This window comes from Coregonus lavaretus (assembly GCF_964263955.1).
Source record: "Coregonus lavaretus genome assembly, chromosome: 16".
Lineage (NCBI taxonomy): Eukaryota > Metazoa > Chordata > Actinopteri > Salmoniformes > Salmonidae > Coregonus > Coregonus lavaretus.
The window spans coordinates 8,604,561-8,627,360 of NC_140003.1; the positions used below are offsets into that span (position 1 = coordinate 8,604,561).

Here is a 22,800-nt window from a genome sequence, read left to right on the forward strand (position 1 = left end):
CATTTTCATGCCCATTAAACCATTCAGTGACCACTCATGCCCTGTGGATGGGGGTATTGCCATCCTATGGGGGCATTACCATGGTATCCAAAATAATGGCCTGCCTAGCATTTTTACACATGAACCTAAGCATGATGGGATGTTAATTGCTTAATTAACTCAGGAACCACACCTATGTGGAAGCACCTGCTTTCAATATCATTTGTATCCCTCATTTATTCAAGTGTTTGCATTATTTTGACAGTTACCTGACTCTTATAAAGAGTCTGAAGTCTGGAGAGGTAATAATTACATTTTTCAACAAACCATATCCAAATCCAGCTGCTCTTTTGATAAGGCCGAATTAGCTTAATTACATTTCAAATGCTTTCAGGTGAATCAATGAACTCCCAACCTCAACTTTGCTCATCTCTTCATTTCTGTAGAGTGTAAATATCATGTGCTAACTGAAAACCCCACAGGTGCTAGATATTCAATAGGCCTGCTCTTCAGGATTTGCAGTGGAGGCTAAAATGGTCTCCTAATCTTCCCTCTTTCCCTTCCTTTCAGTGTGAAGACTGTGGGGTTGTTCCCTCGACACTGTCTGACGTGTGAGCTAAATAAGGCCCACTGTCTTTTCTTCAATGCTGAGATAAACCCCAGTGATCAGCACATCATCCTCCACTGTAAAGGTACGCTAGTAGCCGAGCTAAATGCTAACACAGACAGCTAGCACCAAAATAGCACTAGCAGGACAATGCAAAGTAAGCTAAATGCTAACACAGACAGTCTATTGTATAGGTATGCTCCATAGTGCCAATATAGCACAAGCAGGCTAATCCATACATGTCATTTTACAGTTAGTCAGCTAAGCTAAATGCTAACACAAGCAGTGCATCATTTAAGGCTAATATTCAACTACATGCTAGCACCCCTCATCTTTCTTTGTTTAAGACAGATAAATATTGGTAGAGCTTAGAGAACCAGAGCATCAACTTTCTTTGAGAGGTTATTTAAAGACATTAGTAACCAACATCAACAAACCATTTATTCTAGACTGTGGAGGTATGCCAGCTAGGCCATTTGCTAAACCCAACCAATGCATCATCTGCTTAGATATACATCTTAGATAAATGATCAAATCCAACCAAAGTACAGCATTTATTTTAACTGCTCACTGTTTTCCTGTAAGATACATCATATGTTAAGAGCCAATACAACCACCACCAATGTAATAGTAGGATAGATATGCTAAAAGCTAACATAACCTGCTGATAATCATACACTGAAGAGATACAGTATGTTAGAGACAAAACCACTATGTTATTTTATACTAGGGAATATATATGTATATATATATATATACAGTACCAGTCAAAGGTTTGGACACACCTACTCATTCAAGGGTTTTTCTTTATTTTTACTATTCTTTACATTGTAGAATAATAGTGAAGACATCAAAACTATGAAATAACACATATGGAATAATGTAGTAACCAAATAAGTGTTAAAAAATCAAAATATATTTTATATTTGAGATTCTTCAAATAGCCACCCTTTGCCTTGATGACAGCTTTGCACACTCTTGGCATTCTCTCAACCAGCTTCACCTGGAATGCTTTTCCAACAGTCTTGAAGGAGTTCCCACATATGCTGAGCACTTGTTGGCTGCTTTTCCTTCACACTGTCGTCCGACTCATCCCAAACTATCTCAATTGGGTTGAGGTCGGGTGATTGTGGAGGCCAGGTCATCTGATGCAGCACTCCATCACTCTCCTTATTGTTAAAATAGCCCTTACACAGCCTGGAGGTGTGTTGGGACATTGTCCTGTTGAAAAACAAATGATAGTCCCACTAAGCCCAAACCAGATGGGACGACGTATCGCTGCAAAATGCTGTGGTAGCCATGCTGGTTAAGTGTGCCTTGAATTCTAAATAAATCACTGACAGTGTCACCAGCAAAGCATCCCCACACCATAACACCTCCTTCTCCATGCTTTACGGTGGGAACTACACATGCGGAGATCATCCGTTCACCCACAACGCGTCTTACAAATACACGGCGGTTGGAACCAAAAAATCTCTGATTTGGACTCCAGACCAAAGGACACATTTCCACCACTGTCAAGGCGTCAGTGTAATGCGGTAGGACATTTGACATTTTAGTCATTTAGCAGACGCTCTTATCCAGAGCGACTTACAGTTAGTGAATGCATACATGTTTTTTTTATTTTTTTTATACTGGCCCCCCGTGGGAAACGAACCCACATCCCTGCCGGCCAAACCCTCCCCTACCTTGGACGACGCTGGACCAATTGTGCGCCTCCCATGGGTCTCCCGGTCGCGGCCGGCTGCAACAGAGCCTGGACTCGAACCAGGATCTCTAGTGGCACAGCTAGCACTGCGATGCAGTGTCTTAGACCACTGCGCCACTCGGGAGTCCAGGCTCAGGTCAGGCACAGGACACAGAGCTGATCGAAAAACGTACTTTACTCGTAGGTATCTCAATGAACATACCTCCACGCAGGGAGGAACAACCCGCTCAGATACGACAACCAAAACATGGACAAACACGCACAACACACAGTGTGAGCCAGAGGGTTAAATAGGGAAGACATTATTACATGATGGGAAACAAGTGAGACCAATACAGAAAAACAAGTAGAACATAGAAACATGGATTGGTAGCAGCTAGTACTCCGGTGACGACGAACGCCGAAGCCTGCTCGAGCAAGGAGGAGGGGCAGCCTCGGCTGAATTCGTGACAACCGGTCTAATGTCCATTGCTTGTGTTTCTTGGCCCAAGCAGGTCTCTTCTTCTTATTGGTGTCCTTTAGTAGTGGTTTCTTTGCAGCAATTCGACCATGAAGGCCTGATTCTAACATTCCCCTCTGAACAGTTGATGTTGAGATATGTCTGTGACTTGAACTCTGTGAAGCATTTATTTAGGCTGCAATTTCTGAGGCTGGTAACTCTAATGAACTTATCCTCTGCAGCAGAGGTAACTCTGGGTCTTCCATTCCTGTGGCGGTCCTCATGAGAGACAGTTTCATCATAGCGCTTGATGGTTTTTGCGAATGCACTTGAAGAAACGTTCAAAGTTATTGAAATGTTCCGTATTGACTGATCTTCATGTCCTGGACTGTCGTTTCTCTTTGCTTATTTGAGCTATTCTTGCCATAAAATGGACTTGGTCTTTTACCTATTAGGGCTATCTTCTGTATATCCCCACTATCTTGTCACAACACAACTGATTGGCTCAAACGCTTTAAGAAGGAAATAAATTCCACAAATTAACTTTAAAGAAGGCACACCTGTTAATTGAAATGCATTCCAGGTGACTACCTCATGAAGCTGTTTGAGAGAATGCCAAGAGTGTTCAAAGCTGTCATCAAGTCAAAGGGTGGCTATTTGAAGAATCTCAAGTATAAAATATATTTTGATTTGTTTAACAGTTATTTGGTTACTACATTATTCCATATGTGTTATTTCATAGTTTTGATGTCTTCACTATTATTCTACAATGTAAAAAACGGTAAAAATAAAGAAAAACCCTTAAATGAGTAGGTTTGTCCAAACTTTTGACTGGAAGTGTATATATAGTGAGCAAGCATATTTAGCACACTCCATCCAACAAACTGTGCTAGGAGCAACAGGTCTTTATGCAAATGTTTTCATTTTTATATTTCTATGGTATGAATTTGTCAAAAGAGTAAAAAATGTTTGATCTCTTAAAAGGCCAGAGACGTGTCACTACCAGGAGGATGTCTTCCAATGTGTGCTGGGAAATTCTCTTACTTTTGCGTGTAGAGTAAATTATATTTTTGTGATGAATAGTCTAACATAAAATAATATGAAAATTAACTCCATTAAACAAACATAATCTGAGATCCATTTGAGATGGATGGATGATTCAATTACAGTTGAGATGTTGTCTTTTCCAATGTAGTCAACCATTTTGTTTAAGTGGCCACTCGAGCCACAACCAATTTGACAGATGTCAGGGGATTGCCTTTGGCAATCTGTCATTATTCAACATTTAGTGTGGAGAGACACTATCAAACAATTCCAAATAAGGAGCATAAAAAAAATAACAAAATAGCCGCTCTATTGTGTATAATTGCTTTAGGCGTTGTTATTGTGCCATGCGTAGCCCATTAAAAGGAGTTATTTGCCGCCACAGTTTATTGTTTGGGTTTGTTTTAACCATATGCTTGGGTGTGTTTGTCTTGTGTACCATGAGTTAATGGCCAAAATGTACCATCCTTCTGTTTGTGAGCTATAAACACAATGCAGTTAGCACATCATCTGAGGATTAGGCTAAATTCAGTAGAAACCAAGCAGCTTGTCACGACCACTTTCCTCATCAAGCATATTAAAGCTAGTTAATTCCCTCCATCAAACGCAACGGATATCATTACCGTTTTCGAGCAGGTACACAAATTAGAAACCATTTCTCTGTGTGACATAACAGCAGCCTTTTTCTTTTGCTGAGTTCGCAATATCCTTGAGAGCCAGTGCTACTTAAGAGTTTTAACACTGCATCGTTGTGAATAATCTCATCTTTTTTTAAATAAAAAAAGTATATGATAAAACTTGCCTTAAGTGGTGGAAATGAAACAAAACTTACTCTTCATTGATCAGTGCTGGGCTTTAAAAGCCTCATATATTTACCATTCCTGGCAACAGTGTGTGGCTGTTAAATCACCATTACCTTGGCTAGCATTATTTAAATGGAGGTGCTAGCCTGAGTAAACAGGTCTGATAGTTGCTATAGGAGTGATTTGTGGAGGGTTGGGCTGCCGAACAGCGACCGCTAAATCTTATTAACCTCAGTGTGGGTGTCTTCCAACGGGTGCTGAATAGAATTGACTTAATTTGACAAGCCCAGGTTATTAGAGGCAGTTTGAATGACCTTTAACCATTGACTGTAATAGGTAAAGAAGGGGAAGTGACAGTGGTGACAGTGGTTGTGACAGCAGCTAGGGGATTGGAAAGGCTGCTGTATTGTATTTGTGACTGTGCTACCTTGTTTGAAAGGTGCTATTTTTGTACCTCTCTATGTACAGATCGGATGCATTTGTATGTCTAACTTTTTTTTATTTCTTGCAGGTCCGGGAGCACCCACTGTGATCTTACACAGCCTCAATAATGCCAGTAAGAACTCAACTTAATCTTCCTCAATTGATGGTCATGTCCTGAACTTATTAAAGGAATTAGTGAGAGAACTTAGAACATTGGCGTTTTGCCAGAACCAACAAGTGTTGAAAGGATGAAAAAAACAGCCATTGCTCACTTTGTTCAAATATTGATGATTTGCTCTTTAAAATGCAAATCATCAATATAAAAAACTGTTACCCTTGTTGAAATGACCCCCTCGTTGTCTTAATTTCATTATTTTCCTTTACGCCGTCCCCAAGTCCGGATTTCTATCGATGTTTTATCTTGAATGTTAACAGCTGCAGTGGAAAAAAGGCAAGCAATTTGGCAAGGATTATTTGGCCAGACCTTCCAATCCACAGCTGAGAACTTCGGGGCCTTGGTGGTTTCATAATGAGACGCCTACTGATATTGGGTTTCTATTAGAAATGCTGGATGAATTCCATTCCATTCAGTTTCCTCTCAGATGTCTGAAATAGAAGATGCAATAGGCATTCATTTTGTTGTTCCATATGGAGAAAATGGCAGAAGGGCTTCTTTTAAAAACCACCATTGACAAGCAGTTGATGGTATAAGATGTCTTTGGAAAAAGTAACATTTCTGCACTGCAGTGAGTCTGATATTAACGCTGCCAGTTGCGACAAGATCAATAGCACACCTAGTCCATTGTACGTCAGACACTGATAATGTTACAGTGGTCATACTCCGATGCAGGCAGCACCTCCCAGGCTGGTCAAAGGCTGACCATAGTTCATTATTGTGATGTACAACATGGTTCACATCTGGAATCAGTGTATGTGTGTTTTGACAATACCACAGTCCTGTCTTAATGGTAGACAACCCAACATCTTATTATGGGTTAGGAAACACAATGCATCTGGCCTTATGAGCCATTTAAAGTCTTGGGCCAAACAATTGGCACTTAGTTGGTTATCAAGGACACTGTTCAACACCCACTCAAAATCTCATTTACAGTGGGGAGAACAAGTATTTGATACACTGCCGATTTTGCAGGTTTTCCTACTTACAAAGCATGTAGAGGTCTGTAATTTTTATCATAGGTACACTTCAACTGTGAGAGATGGAATCTAAAACAAAAATCCAGAAAATCACATTGTATGATTTTTAAGTAATGAATTTGCATTTTATTGCATGACATAAGTATTTGATCACCTACCAACCAGTAAGAATTCCGGCTCTCACAGACCTGTTAGTTTTTCTTTAAGTAGCCCTCCTGTTCTCCACTCATTACCTGTATTAACTGCACCTGTTTGAACTCGTTACCTGTATAAAAGACACCTGCCACACACTCAATGAAACAGACTCCAACCTCTCCACAATGGCCAAGACCAGAGAGCTGTGTAAGGACATCAGGGATAAAATTGTAGACCTGCACAAGGCTGGGATGGGCTACAGGACAATAGTCAAGCAGCTTGGTGAAAAGGCAACAACTGTTGGCGCAATTGTTAGAAAATGGAAGAAGTTCAAGATGACGGTCAATCACCCTCGGTCTGGGGCTCCATGCAAGATCTCACCTCGTGGGGCATCAATGATCATGTGGAAGGTGAGGAATCAGCCCAGAACTACACGGCAGGACCTGGTCAATGACCTGAAGAGAGCTGGGACCACAGTCTCAAAGAAAACCATTAGTAACACACTACGCCGTCATGGATTAAAATCCTGCAGCACACGCAAGGTCCCCCTGCTCAAGCCAGCGCATGTCCAGGCCCGTCTGAAGTTTGCCAATGACCATCTGGATGATCTAGAGGAGGAATAGGAGAAGGTCATGTGGTCTGATGAGAAAAAAATAGAGCTTTTTGGTCTAAACTCCACTCGCCGTGTCTGGAGGAAGAAGAATAATGAGTACAACCCCAAGAACACCATCCCAACCGTGAAGCATGGAGGTGGAAACATCATTCTTTGGGGATGCTTTTCTGCAAAGGGGACAGGACAACTGCACCGTATTGAGGGGAGGATGGATGTGGCCATGTATTGTGAGATCTTGGCCAACAACCTCCTTACCTCAGTAAGAGCATTGAAGATGGGTCGTGGCTGGGTCTTCCAGCATGACAATGACCCGAAACACACAGCCAGGGCAACTAAGGAGTGGCTCCGTAAGAAGCATCTCAAGGTCTTGGAGTGGCCTAGCCAGTCTCCAGACCTGAACCCAATAGAAAATCTTTGGAGGGAGCTGAAAGTCCGTATAGCCCAGCGACAGCCCCGAAACCTGAAGGATCTGGAGAAGGTCTGTATGGAGGAGTGGGCCAAAATCCCTGCTGCAGTGTGTGCAAACCTGGTCAAGACCTACAGGAAACGTATGATCTCTGTAATTGCAAACAAAGGTTTCTGTACCAAATATTAAGTTCTGCTTTTCTGATGTATCAAATACTTATGTCATGCAATAAAATGCAAATTAATTACTTAAAAATCATACAATGTGATTTTCTGGAATTTTTTGAAGTGTACCTATGATAAAAATTACAGACCTCTACATGCTTTGTAAGTAGGAAAACCTCCAAAATCGGCAGTGTATCAAATACTTGTTCTCCCCACTGTAAGTCTGTGCCGGAAAGACCTTAATTTGTCATCGTTTCCATATTTTCTCTGCACTTGAGTTTATAGTTATATTTTTACTTCAGGCTTGAAAGAGAAGTCTTAAACCGTATTCGGACAGGAGTAGTATTACTAAAATATCATGTAAGTATTACCCCAGCATGTGCGTTATTCCAGAGGACGATTCACACAGGATAAGTTATTCTAAATCTTAATATTTTTAATTCAATTGACTCATGACGGAAGCCTGAAGGTTTTTATTCTAGGCGTGAAGATTTTTTCAACATGCCTAGACAAATGTATAGCTGTCCCAATAGTATTTAAATTGAGGAAGTGTAATCATAATATTATTTTAGCGATCTACGGTAGACATAGTTTTTTATTGCACATTTAATTAAACTGACACATTTGGTGACGTTCAAGTTCAATCCATTGGCACAAAGTGTATAAACAAAAATATTCACTGTGAAAGTTGAATGTAGGCCATTCATATGAAATATATGCGCTGCCCTTTGTTTTAAGCATCAAGTTTTCAAATCCGTTCTTGTTTTCTTGCTCAAACTGCGAGCAGAACCTGTCGAACTCTGTAATGTCTCAGACAACATAAGGATGACGGTAAGCACGGGACTAGTATTATCAGAGTACCTTAGAGTTTGTCAAAAAAACATTTTTGTGCTCTTGCACATAATTATATTATCCGACCTCCCCCAGTAAAACTTATCATGTCCAAATAGGGCTTTAATGAGTTTTAGAAGTCTAATATAAAGTGCCTTCAGAAAGTATTCACACCCCTTGACTTTGTCCACATTCTGTTGTGTTACAGCCTGAATTTAAAATTGATTAAATTGAGATTTTGTGCCACAGATTTACACACAATACCCCACAATGTAAAAGTGGAATTTTGATTTTAGAAATGTTCACAAATTAATAAAAAATGAGTAAATAATTATTCAACCTCTTTGTTATGGCAAGCCTAAAGGAGTAAAAATGTGGTTAACAAGTCACATAAAAAGTTGCATGGACTCTCTCTGTGTGCAATAATAGTGGTTAACATGATTTTTTAATGATTACCCCATCTCTGTACCCCACATATACAATTATCTGTAATGTCCCTCAGTCAAGTAGTGAATTTCAAACACAGATTCAACTACAAAGACCAGGGAGGTTTTCCAATGCATCGCAAAGAAGGGCACCTATTGGTAAATGAAAGAAGAAAAAAAGCTGACACTAAATATCCCTTTGAGCATGGTGAAGTTATTAATTATGCTTTGGATGGTGTATGACCCAGTCACTACAAAGATACAGGAGTCCTTCCTAATTCAGTTGCCGGAGAGGAAGGAAACAGCTCAGGCATTTCACCATGAGGCCAATGGTGATTTTAAAACAGTTAGAGTTGAATGGCTGTGATAGGAGAAAACTGAGGATGGATCAACAACATTGTAGTTACTCCACAATACTAACCTAATTGACAGAGTGAAAAGAAGGAAGCCTGTACAGAATACAAATATTCCAAAACATGCATCCTGTTTGCAACAAGGCACTAACGTTATACTGCAAAAAAATGTGGCAAAGCAATTCACTTTATGTCCTGAATACGAAGTGTTATGTTTGGGGCAAATCCAATACAACACATCACTGAGTACCACGCTCCATATATTCAAGCATAGTGGTGGCTGCATCATGTTATTGGTATGTTTGTAATCATTAAGGACTGGGGAGTTTTTCGGGATAAAATATTTATGGAATGGAGCTATGCACAGACAAAATCCGAGAGGAAAACCTGGTTCAGTCTGCTTTCCACCAGACAGTGGGAGAAGAATTCACCTTTCAGCAGGACAATAACCTGAAACACAAGGCCAAATCTATACTGGAGTTGCTTACCAAGAAGATAGTGAATGTTCCTGAGTGGCCGAGTTATAATTTTGACTTAAATCTACTTGAACATATGGCAAGATCTGAAAATGTTTTTCTAACAATGATCAACAACCAATTTGACAGAGCTTAAAGAATTTTAAAAATAATAATGGGCAAATGTTGCACAATCCAGGTGTGGAAAGCTCTTAGAGACTTACCCAGAAAGACTCACAGCTGTAATCGCTGCCAGAGGTGCTTCTACAAAGTATTGACTCAGGGGTGTGAATACTTATGTAAATGAGATATTTCTGTATTTAATTTTCAATAATTTAGCTAACATTTCTAAAAACATGTTTTCACTTTGTCATTATTGGGGTTTTGTGTAGAAGTGTGGAAAAAAATTGATGTAATCCATTTTGTATTCAGGCTGTAACACAACACAATGTGGAATAAGTTAAGGGGTATGAATACTTTCTGAAGGCACTGTAATTCCACTTGCTTCTAAGAGCACTAAGATAAGTGGCCCACCAGTGTTGTAGTGGTGCCTGGAGAAGTGGATAGAATTGTGCAATACATTTCCCAAACAGCCCGCCCAGCAAAGGAAAAGCTCCCTGTGTGAAAAATTATATTAGAAACAGTGACATGTGCTCTGAATGACCTAAAATGACAAATACCATATTGGTCTTTGACAGTCAGGCCAACCCAAGCTGTACTGTGATGGTCTGGATATTGTTTTCACACTGACCTTTCTAGCATGGTTCAAGCCATTATGGTGGATGCAGATCCAGGCCCACTTATCTGGGCTTGGCTTGGCATGGCTCAGTGTCAGTTTAGTTGTGCAGTGTGTAAACCATCATTGTGTTCTTATGTTCTGTTCCTACAGTACCTCTCTTCACACTACAGAGCCAATCTGAACTAGGCTGGCCTGGTTAGCCATTCAACACAGTTGCTGGAAGCCTGCAACTGTGCTGAAATTGAAAATGTGAAAATAATAAATCAGAGCCAGCAGTGTAAAAAGCAGTTCAGTGACTGTACTACATAATATAGGCTAAAAAGCTTCACTCTACCCATTGTATAAAAAATAGATACAGCTGGATAGCAAGTTGGATAATGGGAGACGATCAAATGTTTTTGAATAGAATTACAGAACATACAATAGGCCTAATGCATGAATATTCCAAGATGCGCTCAAGAGCCAAACAATGGAGTTTCAGACAGATTAGGTAGTTTTAACACATTTTACTTCATATGCTATTCATCTTTGTCAACATTTAAACACCACAACCATTATGGTATTAAACATATATCATATTTACCAAAGAAATGTGTATATTTTTGGTCATTTAGAATTTAACAATACAGTACAGTACATCTCAGTATCTAGGCCTATGGTGTATCTATCAAAATACATTTTCAACAAACATCAAAAACACGAAAGAGAGAGATGAATAGAGAGAGGGGTTTCTGCGCGTCCACTTTGTCCCTCTAATTAGCATATCATGTCTGCAAAAGAAGTCAGTGTAGCGGCATCACCCTGCCTCAACAGCAGCACATCTCTTTACCTGCTCCAGGCGTGCCAAAAATGAGTCTGCGTGCTCTACCGTGTCCTAAGCTGCGGTGCACAATTGTCACGAGGAGCGCACTTCAAATGTTTGGTGTCAGCATGTGAGAAAGATAAAAAAACGTTGAGATATCTCAAGATATCCTTGTTACTTTTATGCACAGCCAAGGCGCCACCAAGCAAAAATCTTTGATTGAAGCAAAGTAATGTTCTGAATGACCAGCCAATCAGAGCCATTTCAGCCGCTGTTCACGTGCACATTATTACTTTGTTGGCCATTTTTTACATTGACATTTTAGTCATTTAGCAGACGCTCTTATCCAGAGTGACTTAGAGTTAGTGAGTGCATAATTTTTTTTAATGTAACGTTTGCAATTATTCAGTGATTAGATTAGCCAAATATTTTGTGTGCTTTGCATTTGTGTAGGCTACTTTGTGCATGATTTTTCTATTGTACTACATAATTGATACAGTGTATACCTCCACTAAACTACTTTGACACGCATCGGTGGGGATTAAGAAGTGAGTATACGCAATGCCTACTAAAAAAAGTGGGTATAACGCGTATACCTGCGTATACCTTCCACTACACGACTGTGGCCCGTGTTGTGGACACTTCTAAAACTAATGCAACCTTGTCCCTCAACATAGATTACTACATCCTTGAGAACAACTCTTTACTGAAGGCAGCTTTGAAGATCAAGAGGATTGAAATGACGGACTTCAGAACAATCCAGATGGAACATTTTGGTAAGATGGATCATTTTCGCTATAAAAAATAAATAAATGTCAGTTTCTCTTTCTATTATTCTAAGGTTGTTGCTAATGGCTGCTTTCTCTGCTCAGATCTGCCTTTGAAGATCTCCTACCCACCAGACTTTTCTGAATCACGTCACTATGGCCTGCTTCTGGTAGTGTACGTATCTCCTTCAGTGTCTGTGCACACTGGTGTTTTTATTTATTTATTTATTTCATGTCTATTATGGTTGGTATGGACCCCATGGTGAGAGCCAGACTGTCTTTGTGATGCCCATATTAGGACCGCCTCAAGCACTGTATGCTTTTGTTGGTGTCAACACTGTTTCATTCTGTCATTTATATCTATAATTTCAGCGATGGCTCCCCCGGTGGCCAGGCTGTGAGCGACCGATTCATTCTGGACTGGGACTCGGTTCTGGTCAGCTCGGATAACGTCATCGTGGCTCGTCTAGACGGCAGAGGGAGTGGCTTCTTGGGCCAGAGGGTTCTACATGAGGTCCACCAGCGTTTGGGGACAGTAGAGGTGCAGGATCAAATCGCAGCTGTGGAGTATGTTCTAGTTTGATCCTTTGATCCCATCGAGTCTAATTTAGTCATTAGGCTTAGAATACATGCCAATTTAACTATCTGCTTACATTTTCTATTTAACTGAATTTGGCAAACAACTTTAAAAACTGTATTCATATTCCTGAATTCAATTCTATGATATCATGCTTTGTAACTTTGGCATCTCCTCAATATTATTTATTTCAGATACATGTTGACATTCCCGTACATTGATCGTACACGGATAGGAGTATTTGGGAGGGTAAGATTCTATTGACCGATTCTCTCACAGAGGCTCCAGCTTGCTTGTCTCAAGTTGACTTTAATGACTTTAGGAGACAAACATACTCAACACAAACAAACTTTCCCTTTCTTTGGTGGCTGTGCCCCAGGATTGAAAAGTTAACAGATAAAACTGTCATTTCTTTTTTGTGTACTTGTTTGTTTGATATTTTCCAGGGTTATGGTGCCTATATGATATTAATGATGCTCAAATCAACCGACAGCCTGTTCAAATGTTCTGTAGCAATGTCCCCAGTCACGGACTGGAGACTATATGGTGAGTAGAAGCTTGATTGTAAAATATTGGTTGGTATAAACCTTTATGACCTTTTATGATGACTTTTATGACAGTTTGAATGACTGCTTTAATATGTTTAATGTAAAGTGTTCTCAACAAGTTAGATGCAAGGCTTTAAAGACAGTCATCTATTATGATTTCATGTTCTTGTCACTTATGTGTATTAAGCAGCAAACAGTCTTCCTCATGTTATGAAATAGGCATCACAATATCTTGTGTGATATACCTGCATAGCATCAATTGGGTCTAACAGGGCTTTTGGCAATCCCAATCTTTTGACTGGTTCCAGAAATTACACTTCACATGGATAGATAGAGGGGTAGCAAAGGAGAGGTGACTGAAGGGTTGACATCTGAGTAGGGGATTCTCCTCACATGGGGCACCATTTATGTAGGTGATGGTCTTATTTGTAAGACATCCCTCAATAAGGAATTAGGATATTGGTCCCAGTATCATAAGATCTCACTGGCTACTTATGCACTTTGATGTCTTAAAGGGACATTTCTAAATTGTTTAACTTCATATTCATCATCTTGATCACCACCCCAACATCAACATATTTTGTAGTAAAAAAGATAGAGGAAGATAAGTGTTTCCAATGACATCATCAACCAATTAGTAAACAATCAGTAGGCAATTAGTAGGCAATCCTACTCATAATTGGTTAAAATCACAGGATGCACACCGATGATGTCATTGGAAACGGCTTATCTTCCCCTATCTTTTTTACTATAAAACATTGACACGCAAAATGTTCACATGTTGATGTTCTGGTGGTGCTGGAGATATTAAGTTGTGGTATGAATATGAAGTTGACATTTTTTGTAATTTCCCTAAAACAATTATTATTATAATTATCCAATGTGAAAGCATTTAGTTTGGATGCACAATGACAGAGATCACTTTTTGTGTAGTGTCGGCAAAAGTAACACTTAGCTCACCTGAAGTACTGAAACACTGTCTGTACCTGCCACCTTCTTAGAGTGTATCACTTTCTATTTGAACAGCATCAGCATTTTCCGAGAGGTACCTTGGCATGCCATTACGGGACGACAGCAGATATCAGGTGCGTTTGTTTACCGCTACCCTGCTCTTGTTTGACGTCGATCTTGTTTTGCTCTTTGAAAGCGCCATGTCGTAGCATCACTGACATGCCTACAGTTAAGCCCCCACAGTTACAGAATGTCGCTACCATCAAAGTCAGAGGTACTGAGTTTTTTTCCCCTTTCCTTTTTATGACGCTTCCAGAGCGCAGATACTTTGTCACTCATCTCCACGGTAACTGTGGCGTATTGGCTCATTAGATCGCACTGCGTTCGTCTTTTGACGAGCTGCTGAAGGGGGTCGTCTGGCTTTCCCAGACTCCCCTGCGGTGTGGACCTGGTGCTGTGTTAAACAACTGGTTCAGTTACACTGATAAGAAAGACAGAACTGACAGGACTGCTGGACAAAATAAGTAAACTAACTTGGTATACAAACCAAAGGCAATGTTTACACAGGTGACATCAAAGGTTAAAATACAATATTATTGAAATGTGTAATGGAGTGATCCTTGAGACTGATCATTTTATGCCTGATATCAATTAATTGAATAACATTGCCTGTCAGATAAATCAAGCTGTTTATTCATATGACTGCAATTTGTACAGCAAACTAACTGAAATAAGCCATTATATCAGGCACAACACAAAACTGTCTCCAACCAATACAGATTGTACACATAACCCTCAATCTGACTTACATAAAACTCACATCCGTTAGGGACAAGATAATGTATCACAGTATCCATACCTTAGTAATAAAGTACCGTATGTACTATTGAAATATACACTGAGTGTACAAAACATTAAGAACACCTTCCTAATATCGAGTTGCACCCCCCGCTTTTGCCCTCAGAACAGCCTCAGTTCATCGGGGCATGGAGTCCAGTTTAAGTCTGGACTGACACCAGAACACTCAGGAACACTCAACACCTCTTGGAAAGCCATTCTGGTGTGTCTTTGGCATTATACATTTTTTTGTCATTGTCCCGCTCTATCCCAGGGTTTTCAAAAGAATGAGGTAGGTTTTCCTCTAACTTCTTACCTGGGCTTTGCTCTTTGACCCAGTCCCTGTCGGTGACAAGCATACCCATAACATGATGCTGCCGACACAATACTTGAAAATTTCACTCTGTGTTATGTTATGTTGTATTGGATTTGACCCAAACCTGCTGTTTTTAATTTAGGCCAAAAAGTTTATTTCTTTGCTGTGTTGTCTTGCAGTATTACTTAACAGGCTTGTTGCAAACATAATGGATAATTTGAAGTGGATTTTTTAAACACAGGCTTTCTTCTTTTCACTTTGTAATACAGGCCAATGATATGGAGTGAATGCACTGTATTCTGTATTATGTTTGTATGCTTGTCACCGGCAGGGACTGGGTAGTTTGTGAGGATTAAAATAAAAATGAAAGGAGAAAAGCCCAGGTACAAAGTTAAAGAAAAACCTGCCGTAGTCTTTTGAAAACCCTGGGAAGTTTAATTTTTCAGTGGAACAATTACCCCCATTTTAATGCCAAAGACACACCAGAGTGGCTTTCTAAGAGGTGTCGAGTGTCCCTGAATGGTCCAGTCTGTGTACAAATCATTAAGAACTGCTCTTTCCATGACATAGACTGACCAGGTGAATCCAGGTGAAAGCTAAAATCCCTTCTTGATGTCACTTGTTAAATCCACTTCAATCAGTATAGATGAATGGGAGAAAACAGGTTAAATAAGGATTTTGAAGCCTTGAGACAATTGAGACATGGATTGTTTATGTGTGTCATTCAGAGGGTGAATGGGCAAGACAAAATATTTAAGTACCTTTGAACGGGGTATGGTAATAGGTGCCAGGCGCACTGGTTTGAGTGTGTCAAGAACTGCAACGCTGCTGGGTTTTCACTCTCAACCGTTTCCCGTGTGTATCAAGAATGGTCCAAAGGTCATCCAGCCAACTTGACACAACAGTGGAAGCATTGGAGTCGACATTGACCAGCATCCCTGTGGAATGCTTTTGACACCTTGCAGAGTCCATGCCGTGACAAATTGAGGCTGTTCTGAGGGCTAAAGGGGGGTGGAACTCAATATCAGGAATGTGTTCTTAATTTTTACAAAAACAATGAATATATGTTGCCCTTAGAGTTGTGCAAGTTTGGTAGAATCTTATTCAAAATTATTCACAACTGTAATAGCTGCCAAAGGTGCTTCTACCAAGTATTATCTCTGGGGTGTGAAGACACAATCAATACATGTTCTTCTTTTTATATTTTTTACTTTGAAAACAGAATCGAATCGAATCCCTTTTTAGATGTAATTTTAAGGCAGCAGAGTGTGACGACTGTGCAAGGGTTGTGTAGACTTTCCCTAGCCACTAGGAATGCCTCTTGACCTTCCCTTTCTAACAATATGCCAGCAAACTCTATCTAATACTCTTAACACTTCTATGGCTGGCTCTGTTGCAGTTCTCCAGTGTGTTACAGAATGTCCAGCCACTGAGGGAACAGACTCTGATGCTTGTCCACGGCACAGCAGACGGTGAGTGACTAACTATGTGAAACCAAGAAAAAGACATCAGCAATGAACTGGGGTCAGTTATGTAGCTGTTGTGTTGTTCTTTACTATGTAGGACAAATCTGCATTGTGCTTCTTGCCAGAAGGCACTTAAAACAGCAATAATCTAACAATTACACAAACTGCCACAACTGAAGAACCTTTAACACAAATGACAGTTTTTATGAAATATAAGTTATTGAAAGAATCGGTCAATTTCCATTGTACAGAGAATGGATTTGCCACAAGAAATCACAGTGTCACAAATGTTTTAAGTTAGATCATGGTATTTTCATCTCCACCCTGTAATGTTTTCTGTCATAATGTGATCTTGCTGTGCTTCCCGTGACGATTCAAGCAGAATTCTGCTGACACATTTTATTCTGCCTTTTTCAGCCAATGTCCACTTTCAGCATACTGCTGAGCTCATCAAGAACCTTGTGAAAGTTGGAGCAAACTACACAATGCAGGTTTGGATAAAGTCATTGCCCACTATACTATAGGATACAGGTTCTGTAAAGTGTGCCGGTACACTAGATTAATTAAGCCATAAGCCTACCCAAGTGTACTAGCAGTAACAAAACTATGTAGTACCCTACCCATGCTATGTATGTACGGTATGTTTCTGTAGTGTGTGTAGTACCATAAACATACAGTACCACCAGCTACTGCATATAGGGAAGGGCACTCAACTTCTACTGCACTGACTCAGATGACTGATGATTGGCTAAAATAAATGGATAATAAGATGATCGTTGGAGCTGTATTGTTTGTATTCAGTGCAGCCTTTGATGTTATTGATGATAATTTGTTATTGAAAAAACTCACTTGTTATGGCTTTACATCACCTGCCATTACATAGCTGGAGAGTTACTTATCCAATAGAACCCAGAGAGTGTTCTTCAATGGAAGCTTCTCGAACATCAGATAAGGACAGTGCGGTATCCCTCAGGCCAGTTGCCTTGGGCTGTTACTCTTCCCTATTTTTACCAATTATTTGATGGCTATGTATGCTAAAATGACTATGTATGCTGATGATTGCACATTCTACACATCAGCACCTACAGCCAGTGAACTCACTGAAACTCTTAGGAAGGTGTTGCAGTCAGTGTCAGAATGAGTAATTAACAATACACTGGCCTGAAATACATCTAAAACCAAAAGCATTGTATTTGGTTCAAAGCATTTTCTTAGACCTAAACCTCAACTGGAGTTGTGCATAAAAGGTGTAACCATTGAACAAGTTGAAGAAGCTGAACTCCTAGGAGTAACATTGGATGGTCAGTTATCACGGTCAAGTCATATTGACAAAGTTGTTGTGAAGATGGGGAGAGGTATATCTGTTCTAAAAAGATGTTCTGCATTTTTGACACAAAGATCAACTGTACTAGTTGTTCAGGCGCTGGTCTTGTCCCATCTTGATTACTGCCCGGTAATATGGCCTGGTGCAGCCAAGAAAGACCTAGCAAAGCTGCAACTGGCTCAAAACAAAGCAGCACGCCTTGCCTTAACTGCACACCCAGAACTAACATCAACAACATGCATGATAGTCTTTCATGGTTGAGGGTTGAGGTGAAATTGACTACTTCTCTTCTAGTCTTTTTAAGAAACATTTGTGTGTTGAAAATGCCTAACCACTTGTATAATCTATTTGCATACACTTCAAACAGACAGGCATACCCCACCAGACATGCCACTATGGGTTTCTTCACTGTACCCAAACCAAAAACAGATTTAATGCGCCGCTCAGTTATCTATAGAGCCATGTCATCATGGAATGCTCTGCCACCAGAGGTTCCTCATGCAAAAAGCAAGTTTAACTTAAAAAACTAAGAGATAAAAAACATTTCGTATCACAGCGCCTCTCCTCTTTCTAAAGATCTAATTTAACTGTACTGTATATAAGAATATGAATATGTACAGTATATATGAATAGTGTGTAAATAGTTATTTTGTTGTCTCTTGGTGTCTCTCCAATATGTAACTCTTATTTTTATTTTATTTAGAATTTAATATGTTGTTCTTATCTATAACTGTTCTGTACTTTGTCATGTATTGGTACGTTTTATGTGGACCCCAGGAAGAGTAGCTGCTGCATGTGCAGTAGCAAATGGCAATCCTAATAAGCTACACTAAACTGTGATGAGAAGAGAGTAATTACACACATCCATAAAGTAGTAGTTTAAAGAAATATGAGTATACTGTCTTTTCACTAATGCCGCTGTGCACATGTTGTGGTCAGGGTGTGCTCATTGTTGTGTTCATGTTTTACTCATGTTGTGGTGTTCTAGATCTATCCAGATGAGGGTCATTTCCTGTCCCAGCGGAGTAGGCAGCACCTTTTCGCCTCGCTCACCAGCTTCTACAGGGATTGTCTCAAGGAAGAGATCCTACCGCTGCCCGATGATGATGAGGAGGAGGAAGAGTAGGAGTAGGATGTGGTGAAGACCTTCGGCAAGACTTTGGCAGGACTTCCTCTCTGTAAAAAATTGCTGAAGCCTGCACGAAAGGCTGGTGGCTTTTTGACCAAGTGTTAAGACAGAGGTGGACAGTGAGAGTTGCGGCGCGTGTGTGTGCAAATTATATAGTTTGTGTTAGTTTGAGAGAGAGAGTTTGATAGTTGTTTGTGCGTGTGTCTGCGTATGTATGTTTGTGTGTGCATGTGTTTGCAGTCAGAGAACTCCCAAGGACACCTGTCAAAGACAATGGACACCGGCATTGTCAAGACTACAAGCGGGAACTCTCACTTATCTAAAATGCCACTTCAATCTCCACCTTTGAGACTATCCCTCTCTCGGCAAAGCACATAACATACTGCCTCCATCTCCGGCAGGAGCCATTAGGGTTGCAACATCCACACTTACAAGTGCATGGTTCTTTTCCCCTTTCAGCTTAACTAGTTTTGCCATGTTAGTTTTCATTGTGGTAGCCATTGGGAAGAGACAAACACATATGATGTACCCTTTTAAACGTCACCCACTCTTTTTGTTTGCTTTGATGCACAAGGAAATGCTCCACTGCTCTTCAGAGACATACTGTAGGCAATGCAAGTTCAACTTGACTATGACGTCATCCACAAGTAAGTGCTATTCCTGCTGAATGCTCTCATCTTCAACCCCCACTGAAAATAAGTCCTTTGGGGCACACTTAATTGTACAAGGGTCTCATGTAGACATGTCCAATGCCTTATGAGGTGCTACATAAGACCGTAAGACCACTTAATGGCATTCATAGCCATTAATTATTATCACACTAACCGGTGTCAGCTCAGTTCTTTGAGACGCAACATGCCAGTGCAGTCTCAGAGACAGTTAATATCAGTTGTAATGTCAGGTCATAAACCAGTTATAATTCCAGTGAGTAGTGAGTGGTCACAAAGGCCATAAAATGACATTGTGTAGGGCTAAGTAAGGTGTTTGCATGTCTACAGGGGGACGCCTAAAGTGTTGCCGTATTTTGTACAGTACAATACAGCAGAGTGTGTACATACATATATTTTTTAGATATGTCAGATCTTGTGGATAGGTTAGTCTATGGGAATGGAATGATTTGACATGAATGTCTTGTACATTTTTCAGTTTATTTTGGTTTTGGTAGATTTTGGATTTTGTAATGCTTGTTCATGTTAATTTTGTTGTTTTTGAAGGAAGGGAGGGATGAGGGTTTTGGGTTATTGTGATTGTCCTCTAGTGATGATTGTAAATAAAAAAAACACTGAAAAACTAATATATTACCATTAGGTATTTAGCACAAATTACATCCAACCACAGTGTTGTTAGTATTGATTGACAAAATGACGAATGATCCAGTCAATTATATTGTATTTCATCGGTTCGTTTACCTTGGACTCACCTTTGTGCCTAGATAAGTTGAGTTGGTCATGGTCTGAAGACAAATTCAATGAGGGCCTTGAGGCAGATGGTTTATCAGTGTTGTGTTTAAAATACTAAATGCTGCTCCCAGGGAGTGAGGACACACTCAACCCAAGAACTGTTAGTTGGATCTACACCAGGAGTGGGCAGCTCTGGTCCTAGAGAGCAACAAATTGCAGGCTTTTGTTCCAACCCAGCTCTAACATATGTAAACCAGTCGTGGTATGCGAGAGAGATATGTTGATACCTCTTTGCAGAACAGCATCCAACATAATCTCAGAGTGTATTACGTGCAGTGTATTACGTGAAGCAGCACATGCAGTGATTAACAGTGCTTTGTGGTGTCTGATTAACATATTTTGTGTAATGTTGTGGCACTTTATGGTAGTTTGCAGTACTTTTCAGTTGATTACTTGATGTTTTGCCTAAGAATGGTGTTTCTCTACTGTACAGTTTCTTACCAACAAACAAATTGGGAATCAAGGTAGCTAGAGTACAGATATAATAGATTTATTCTAGTGTACATTATTTAGACAAATATACAAATACAATTCACTAAGGACATTTACTGTATGGTGAATGGGACCGTTTGTGTGTAATTCATTTGAGGCAAGCATTAATATACATGATCAACACTTCAGTAAAGCTGCACCATATGATGGATAGAATGGTAGACAATTGTTTCAGGGATATATTGACCATAAGTTGTGTTTTGTATAGGAGTCATGAACTTAGGCCTGGATTCAATCTGAAGCCTGGATATAGCGTGCTGACATTTAAAGGACGACCGCCAGGGCCAGCACCAAAACGAATGAGTTGGACAGGCATTTGATTTCCAAAGGCGGGCACGTTTTTTTCACAGGACCTCCTATATACATTTATTAATGGGTTTTATAGTAAAGACATGAAAATTAACAGTAAAAATGTATTACCTTTTAATGTGGCATGAACACAAAAGGTTATGATGTTTTCATCTGATTGTCAAACAAATCCCTTAATAGGCTGCGCATGAGTTTCAAATTTGGGGAAGCCTACAATTAATCTTACCATTTCTACCGATCTGCGTGCCAGTTATGATTTTCATATGCACATTTTTGTGGAAGTTTTATTTCAATAATAATAATTTTGTTTCTCAAAATCATTGTGAGTTGGTTAATCATAAAAATCGGAATTAAAATTATGAAATTCTAAAAGTTAAAATTCAACTAATGCGAGAGCACCAGCCTCTGCCATATGAACACATTGATACACCGGGAACCATTGGCGGCTAAAGAAATGACCATATGCATGGAGCTCAATGATAGCCTATAGGCCAATGCAGCAGTAGGCCTATAACTTCCATTGTTAACTACGTAAAAATACATAAAGCCGACAAATAGAAAGAGTCAAAAATATCCTGATGAAAATGCAGTTTCTTTCAATTGCATTCATCTCTCTACTCCGCCTGTCTACATCCCTTTCTAACAGTCTTGACTTGAACTATCGAAGTGCAACATTGTATCAAATCACTCAACTGGGACCAGCTGAAGCTGTTGCTAGCGAACTTGCGACATTGTATCAACTAAACTATTCCGGGCCCTTAGTTTCCCACACCAGTGAGCTTGGGACAGAGCTGTTTTTGGGAAAAGTCTTCAGGTATTTTAGGACGTTTCCACTGGATATATGCAATCATCAGATCATTATATTTTGCTCTTGCACACCGAGGCTTGTTGATTATCGAGGGGGGAAGAGTGTTCGAAAGATTTTTCAAGTACTGTGAGTATTGAGGAACTATTATAATTCGCAATGGATGTAAAAAAAATAATGACTTTGACGGACTTACTGTGTGAGGAGAGGAAAAAATGCATTAGTGGTGAGTTAAGACAATCCGAAATCAGACATCTCCAAATGGGCACTTTCGCGCACTCCCTCAACATTAGGAGGACAGACAAACCAGACACATGCTCATTGCTCACATGAAGCAATCCAAACAAAAGCCAATGAAAATTGACAAAACTCTTAAATGATGGTGTAGCAGGTTGCACGTTGTCAACTCTGCAAACAACGTTTCCACTCCGAGAATGAGAATGGTGAATGACTGTAACTAATACATGCATTAACAGAAATTAATGTAACCAAATGACAGAGATTAACGTTACATTTACTACTGGTGACATATACAGTACCAGTCAAAAGTTAGGACACCTACTCATTCAAGGATTTTTCTTTATTTTTTACTATTTTCTACATTGTAGAATAATAGTGAAGACATCAAAACTATGAAATAACACATATTGAATCATGTAGTAACAAAAAGTGTTAAACAATATATATTCGATTTTAGATTCTTCAAAGTATCCACCCTTTGCCTTGACGACAGCTTTG

General features: G+C 39.8%; 1 protein-coding gene across 1 annotated transcript in view; it reads left to right on the plus strand.

The window, feature by feature from the left end:
• LOC311143509 (inactive dipeptidyl peptidase 10-like) overlaps positions 1–18,993 on the plus strand; it is a gene marked incomplete at both ends in the record, with an annotated part of 296,708 nt that extends 277,715 nt beyond the window's left edge. Inside the window, 11 exons of the mRNA XM_084179335.1 lie at positions 550–671; positions 5,092–5,136; positions 11,759–11,857; positions 11,954–12,023; positions 12,221–12,415; positions 12,620–12,674; positions 12,872–12,971; positions 14,000–14,058; positions 16,477–16,549; positions 16,961–17,034; positions 18,856–18,993. Of these exons, the coding sequence (XP_084035461.1) occupies positions 550–671; positions 5,092–5,136; positions 11,759–11,857; positions 11,954–12,023; positions 12,221–12,415; positions 12,620–12,674; positions 12,872–12,971; positions 14,000–14,058; positions 16,477–16,549; positions 16,961–17,034; positions 18,856–18,993 (1,030 nt within the window). The remainder of the gene's footprint in view (positions 1–549; positions 672–5,091; positions 5,137–11,758; positions 11,858–11,953; positions 12,024–12,220; positions 12,416–12,619; positions 12,675–12,871; positions 12,972–13,999; positions 14,059–16,476; positions 16,550–16,960; positions 17,035–18,855) is intronic.
• Between the last annotated feature and the right edge of the window lie 3,807 nt (positions 18,994–22,800).